Genomic DNA, 7,797 nt, shown 5'->3' with positions numbered 1-7,797 from the left:
CTTCAAAAGACGTAGATAGCTTGGACTTGCAATGACCACTTTCACTAATGAGGTTTCATCATACGCCCTCTCAATTTGAAACACATCCCTGGTCACTGGACGGTGCCCTTGTTACACAGCATGCTCACCAAAGCCCTTCCCGGTTTGTGTGGAGAAGGTGGGCGTTTAATAAGTGTACAGTTATGTTTGAGCTTACAATCTCACGACCTTAAAATAAAAATCATGTTTCCAAATCAAAAACAAGATTTGATGTTAATTCTCTATTTCCAAAATTGAGAACTATTTCATTGTGATACTCCAAATGTTACAAGTTTGAGATAAGTATTTAATTATAACAATCTAATTTTAAGATCATTGCTAAGCCAGACACTGAATAGGTGTATGGGATTTTTTTTGTGTATGAGATCTTTTTATTTGTGAGACAAGGGACCCATGTACATACTCTAACCTCCTCTGAATTTAAGCCTATAACCTCTTAGAAAGAATTACCACAAGTAGGATCAAAATGTTACATGTTCTGCCCACCAAACAGAGAAATTCTCTCTGTAAGTTGCCAATTTTCATCCATCAATAAGATGCTAGACATAATGGTTAACATGTCCAAGATTTTATTCAAACAGAGGCCAAAGGCATGTTTAGTTGTTCTGCAAACAGAAAAATTTCTATGTAACTCAATTTTCATCTGTCAACGGGATCTAGACGTAATGGTCAACATATCCAAGACTTTATGCAAACAGAGACTACAGGTATGTTTAGTTGTTCTGAAAACATGACAGAAGCTGGTTCCATAGAGCAAAGGGAAATGGTAATGAAATATTTTAATTTTCTTCTACCATCTATACCTAAAGTGTAAATTGCCAAGGAAGTCGGATTGCAGAATTACACTTTGCATTAAATGATCAAACAAATAAATCAATGCTTCGATGCTCATCGCCACCGATATGAGATTATACCAACTAGACACATATAAAATATTTTGTTTAAATAAAAAACTAGCAGATGACTGCTTCACAAAGATTGAAGGTTGGACTGTAGGAATCACAATCTGGAGGTGGACAGAGCCTGATGAATCAAATCTTTTCTTAAGATCTTGCCAGACGGGGACTTGGGAATTGAATTGACAAATGCTACTCGGCGTATTTTCTTGTATGGTGAAACCTGCACTCAAGCATAAGAGATATTTTCTCTTGGAAATTAACACATCTACAACAAAAGAAACTAAAGTTGTAGGTTGAGAGTGGGTACGGAAACAAACAAAATCTGAAAGAGCTTCACTTACCTGTTTTGCAACAAAATTTATTATATCCTCTTTGGAGAGATTGCTGTCAGACTTCCTCACAACAAATGCCATTGGTATTTGACCTGCTTCGTCATCAGGATACCTACCGTACACACTCAAAAGACAGTTGCATGCTTCAATAAATAACATGTATACAAGAATCTTTGGATGAATGTACAAACGAATAAACTCATCAAGTAATGTTGCAGAGAAAGTCTGTGCTATAAGCCCAAATGCTGAATTCTAACTAGAGCTTAAAAAGTATTTATTAGCTAAATAAGTGGTAAATCCTGCCCTATGTAAATCTTTCAAAATATAGCAGACCAATAAGTGGTAAATCCAGGTATCTGTAGACCTTTGAAAATATCAGATCAAGAAGTCTAAAATACTACTCACGGAATAACAGCAGCATCACTAATATCTGGGTTTGAGAGGAGCAACTCCTCTAACTCTGCTGGAGCAACCTGCCCAAAGAATATTTTTTTTCCGAGGAGATCATTATTTTGGGTCTCGTATTGAACTTTAAAAGGTCTTTGAAATGCTTTGTACCTGAAATGCTTTATACTTGATCAACTCCTTTATTCTGTCCACAACAAAAAGGAAACCCTCCTCATCAATGTAACATAGATCCCCAGTTTTCAGCCATCCCTCTGAGTCTAAAGTTGATGCAGTTGCTTCATCATTACCCAAATAACCTGCATGGAGAAGCTAAAACTTTAATATATTTTCTAGCCAGAAGCTGGGAAAAATCAATATATGGATGCGTGCTATGGCATCATACTGAATGTGTACTTTCGAAGGTAGGGATGGAGAAATATCAGAGTGTTTGCATGGATCACTTTTTGAAAGCATAGATCCATTTGTTGGGGAATACCATTCCTGTTTGAAAGATGGTTCTGGGCTATATGTCACATGGTTGGGGTTCAAATTTGAGTTTGGCAATGATTAAGGTCCATTCAAATTCAAATTTTCTGATGAAGCTCTTATGAGGTTTACTGTTAGGTTCGAATATATATATAGAAAACATGAAATTAGAAGAAAAAAACACCAATAAGCATGAGTAAATTTGATGAAGCTCTTATGAGGTTTACTGTTAGGTTTGTTAGGTTCGAATATATATATAGAAAACATGAAATTAGAAGAAATAAACACCAATAAGCATGAGCGAGAATCTTGATCAATAAATATGCATGAATTACGAGTTGTCTTTAGTGCAATTTTTTGGAAGTTTTTTAGGTGGATTTTTCTAGTCTAATTTCTCTAAAATCCGACAGGAATTCATTGAACCTCATAACTTAATCATAATAACATCCAATCATCAACGACATTCATTAGCAAATCCAAGCCCAAGCCCGCAGTCTTAGCAAATTAGCAATCGACATTCATTAGCAAATCCAAGCCCAAGCCCGCAGTCTTAGCAAATTAGCAATATGAGGCCAAGGGTTCAAGGATTCATCATTTGAGGCTCATTGCTCGAGCTAGAGAGGGCACGCCCGCACGATCTATCGAGTAGGGTTTCACTTCCAAACAAACCGATTACTTTACTGTGCAGTCACGTAAAAATACAAGGCTCAAGGGTTCGAGATTGATTGGGAAAGGGCACACCGGCAGTTAGAAACTTACAGTCGAGAGAGTTCGAGCTCTAAGTGCGAAGAATGGAAAGCAGAAGCAATGGGGCGAGCGTGTAATACTGCGCGGCACAGCGGGAATGTGTGCGGCTAACTTTCACCTAGAAACGCTAATGATTTTTTTACCTCGAACCTCAAAAATTTCGGAAAAAATTGCCTTGAAATTCGTATTGGGTCAAATTCAACTTGATGTTCGGCCTTTAGGTTCAGTGAACCTGAGGGAGTTTCAAAATTTTTGGGGGTTCTACAAATTTCAAACCTCAGTGTTCGACTTTACCGGTTCATGTGACATAACTTCTAGGTACCGAACATACACCCTTAAAATTTCACAAGAGCACAACGGCACACTTGTGGGGAGACAAATTAATGATCCTTTTGGGTTCTACGAATTTCAAGCCTCAAGATTTGCGTTGGCCGGATCCTGTGACATAGGAACTTCTAGGTACCGAACATACACCCTTAAAATTTCAGAAGAGCACAAGGTGTGCACTCGTGGGGAGACAAATTAAGGATCTTCAGTGGAATTGTTATAGATTTTTTAATGTGATTTTGAGCTTAGGGTACCTCTTGCTTACCATGCACCCATCTTCTCACTATGGTTATGGAGTTTTGCACTTGCTGCTGAATTTTTATCTTATATGATTTAGTTGTTTAAGATTTTCTAGCCAGAAACTGGGAAAAAACAATATACGGATGAGAGTGCTATGGCATCATATTGAACGTGTGCCTTGGGAGATAGGGATGGAGAAATATTCAAATATCAGACTGGTTGCATGGACCACTTTTTTGAAACATAGATTCAATTGCCGGGAATACCATTAAAATTCACAAGAGGCTAGATTCATTTTCCGGGGAATACCATTCCTGTTTGAAAAGATGGTTCTGGGTAATTTCACAAGAGGCACAAGGTGTGCACTTGTGGGGAGACAAATTAAGCGTCTTTAGTGGAACTGTTATAGATTTTTGAATGCGATTTTGAGCTTTGGGTACCGCTTGCTTACCATGCACAATTGTTCTCACTATGTCTATGGAGTTCTGCACTTGCTGCTTAGAATTTTTTAATCTTGATGATTCAAATGTTTAAGATTTGATCGGGTTACTATCCAAACACTCTCTCAAAATAAGAAAATTGAAAAAGGACTGAAATCCGCAAGGACTGCAGATTTGTTAAAAATTGTCGTAGTCTCGAAAGAACAGATGAAATGATAACTTGGAAGTACCTTTCATGATTGTAGGTCCTCGCAACCAGAGCTCGCCTTTATGGTTGGGAGGCATAGCTTTGCCACTGGCTGTGTCCACCACTTTAGCTTCTACATTAGCTGCAAGCAAGCCTGCCGTTCCATAATGTTCGTTTTCCTCAGCCGTTATAGTCATGGCTACGGACCCGCTAGACTCTGTCAATCCATAACCCTACAAAATAAATAATAACTACCTTCAATAACAGTAATCTTTTAGGCTGTTGTCATTGGGGGGTTTTGGCAAGTTGAAACAGAAGAAAGCAAGCCTGCTATGTCTTTGGGAGCATAGGGATAGTTTTGCTTGAACCATGAACAAGAACAACACTGATGATAAACCGAGGCATGTTTTGTGTGTGAGACCTAGTTTTTCTTCAGGGTATATATATAGGGTAAGTAATGGACTTTTCTCATTTACCCCACGGGAGAGTGACTTCCCGTCATCAAACTTGCAATGATAAAATAATCTATAAACATGGCAGAACATGGCGGGCTTGAAGTGGACGAGTTATAAAATGGGGGTGTGTAGTAATGTAATAAACAGGGAGTTACAATTCCAATCCTGACCAAGATCATATCAAAATCAAATTGACATCAGAAAGAGGCAGGGAAATTCGCGAATTAAGTATGAATGTCACCTGATGAACTTGAATAGTTGGAAATCGAGCAGTGAAGTTGTCGATGACGTCTTTGCCAAGAGGAGCTCCACCGCAGGCTATCGAACTTAGCGAAGTCAAAACGTACTTGAAAACGAGAGGAGACTTACTTAAAGCAACGAGAATGGGTGCACGGAGTTCACTTTGTACTTCTGTATGGCCGAAAGCATTTCCCGGCTGCAATGCAAGAAAGTGTATAGAAAAACCCAAAAACATGAAACAGCGGGATGATGCATAAACATATATTCTCCCCTCCCTCCATATCGTCAGGACCGCTCAGAACTCCTGATATCATGGCAATGAGATTTCTATGCGTGGAGATGACTCCCTTGCTCTTGCCCGTTGTCCCCGACGAGTAGAGAAGCGTGGCAGTGTCCTCCGGCTTGATGTCCACTGAAGGGAAGCCGCTAATATCGGACTGCAGGAGGAGGTTTAAAGTAGAAATATAGCCCGAGTCCAAGCCTTCCTCTGTGTTTCCCTCTATGAGAATGAATGGCAATCTGGTTGCACGGACCTTTTCGATCAGATTTGGTGGGGTGAAGACCATTACCGGTTTCGAATCCTCTGCCTGCTTCTTAATCTCGGCCTTTGTGCTGAGCGGATTGGCGGTTGTCAGGATTGCTCCGATGGAGAGAATGGCGAGGTAAATGCATGGAAGGGCGATGGTATTGGGGGATATGACCAGTACCACGTCGCCTTTTCGAATCCCCAGGCCATGCAGTCCGGCAGCGAGTGCTCTAACATTTTGGTGGAGAGCAGGATAAGAGAGCGAGAGGCCACTGGAGGCATCGATGGAGGCGACCTGCTGCGTATGGTGGTGATGGGAAAAAATATAGCTGGTGACATCCAAGTGTTGAGTGGGTGGAGGAAGATGGATGGGATCTCTTTTGCTGTAATAAATTCCATTGTCTCTGCAATAGCCGCTCTTTGGATCGATAATCGGTCGTTCCTGCTCCGCTGCCATTGTTGGGTTTGTAAGAGACATGGAAGGATTTCTAATTTTTTTCCCTCATTTTTGTGTGAATTTTAAAATGGGGGCGGAAATTTGTTTAGGCCGTAAGTTGACTTTGAAATTTAGAAGTTGTGTTTAGATCGTGAAATGGTTTAAATAATTTTAAAATTATATCTTAATAATAATGGTTTATTTTTATTTTGATCGGTTAATTTTTTTTAATTGATGATTTAGATTGATTTGTCACATAATATGTTTAGTATATGTTTAGTCTTAATATTTATTAATAGTTGTAGTGTATTATAGAATTTCAGATTATTTCAATTCTAATAGGTTTCTTCATGATAAGTGGTTCTTTATATATAAGCAATTTTTATTTAGCAAAATGGTCCATTATTTTTAATAAATTTTAAAAATTATAGTCTTTCAACTTGACTCCCCACCCACCAATTTCTTAGGTATTTGATTATTCCAATTCTAATAAGTTCATCCATAATAAGCTTCTCATTATTATTTATAACATTATTATATATATATATATATATATATTTTATTTATTTAAATGGTTCATTTTATAATAAAATGTGTATGTCAAGTAAAACAGGCTCAGGTGAGGTAGATTCAAGTGAGACAGGTGAGGTGGGTCAGGTAGAGATCGCAATAAGAGTAATTCTTTTTTTTCTTAAGAGTTGACCTATAATTTTTTTATACATGCTTAATGAGGTAAATGTGTGCATTAGTAAGGCATTCTTAGTGTTGCAATAATTCTTTTGGTTATATTTATGAAGCCTTAGGCTATTTTTAATGTGGTTGTTCTAGTATATATTAAGGCGTAGTCTAAATTGTAGACGAAATGGCATTTTTCACTACATTTTTTCTCGTTAATTTTAATCAAAATCTTTTCACTACATTTTTTCTCGTTAATTTTAATCAAAATCCGGCAGAAATTTTTAAAAATTTAAGTTTAAATTGTTTAATCTGCATAATTTTTCAATTGTTTTTCATAGTGTTGAATCCATTTATACATTAAAAATACATTTTAAAAAACAAAAATTCTTAAATTATATTGTCAAATTTTACTAAATTCGTGTAAAAAACTATTTCATATATAAACTACTCAACCCAAAATTTATTAATTAAATAAACTTTCAAAACTCCATAATTTCATTAACAAGTGTTTGAATGACAACGTTGATGAGTGTCAAAATCAATTGATGTATTATTAATCGCATGTTTTTATATGAATATTGTAATTGTTGAATGTGTGGAAGGTTTTTTAAACATTTATTAATCGCATGTCTTTATACGAATATTTTAATTGTTGAATGTGTAGAAGGTTTTTTAATCATTTATAAAGAAGATTAAAATTTTAATGGGAAAAAATATACAAGTAAAAAAATTAATTAAAATAATAAAAAATTATATTTTTATTAATATTTGAAATAAAATTAATATGTAATATTTAAAGAAATATTATAATACAAATTCTAGAGTTTGGGTTGTGATTTGTCATTTGTAATTTATATGATAATAATTTTTTTGGTGATAATTATATAGGAGAAAATATAAGTTTTTTGAACCAACTAGTATGGTTGATTTTGAGGACAAGATCAAGTACCAAATCTTGACATCAAAATAAATAATATATAACAGCTAGTTTAATTTAAAAATTATTATTATTAAAGAATATATTTATAATATAAAAACCATTTGATAATAAGGAATAAATCATTTTTTTATTAATAATATATTGTTTTAAAAAGGTCTTAAATTTAATAATGAAATTGTCCAATTTAAATGTTTCGAATTATAAATAAAATACATTATAAATAAATTTATACCATAAAAAATTAATTACTTTATTATTGTAAATAATATTATTAATAAAATTAATTAATAAACCAAAAAGAAGGTTGTCTAACTAGAAATAAATAATATAGTCACAAATAATAAAATAAAATTGAATGAAAATAATTGTATTATTATAAATATTATTATTAACAAAGAAATAATAAATAAAATTAATTATAACATTATTAATTCAAAA

The 7,797-nt window shown here is 35.0% G+C and overlaps 1 protein-coding gene and 1 pseudogene across 1 annotated transcript; both read right to left on the bottom strand.

Annotated features, from left to right (window-relative positions):
* Positions 1-770: 770 nt before the first annotated feature.
* On the bottom strand, positions 771-4,937 carry LOC149144863 (beta-phenylalanine coenzyme A ligase-like). Its single transcript, XM_089447322.1, has 6 exons — positions 4,781-4,937; positions 4,128-4,317; positions 1,829-1,974; positions 1,676-1,743; positions 1,280-1,382; positions 771-1,158 (listed from the first exon to the last, which is right to left on the bottom strand). The coding sequence occupies exons 2-6, from the start codon at positions 4,279-4,281 to the stop codon at positions 1,039-1,041; spliced, it is 591 nt and encodes a 196-aa protein (XP_089303448.1). The 5' UTR covers positions 4,282-4,317; positions 4,781-4,937; the 3' UTR covers positions 771-1,038.
* Positions 4,924-5,799, bottom strand: LOC149144862 (putative CoA ligase CCL5 pseudogene; annotated as a pseudogene).
* Positions 5,800-7,797: the final 1,998 nt, after the last annotated feature.

Source organism: Pinus tabuliformis, chromosome X, assembly GCF_031772625.1.
Source record: "Pinus tabuliformis cultivar Carrire ecotype Pingquan chromosome X, CPIR1, whole genome shotgun sequence".
In the NCBI taxonomy this organism is placed as follows: domain Eukaryota; kingdom Viridiplantae; phylum Streptophyta; class Pinopsida; order Pinales; family Pinaceae; genus Pinus; species Pinus tabuliformis.
The sequence above is the reverse complement of the archived record's forward strand: the minus strand, read 5'-3'. Positions and strand labels throughout refer to the sequence as shown.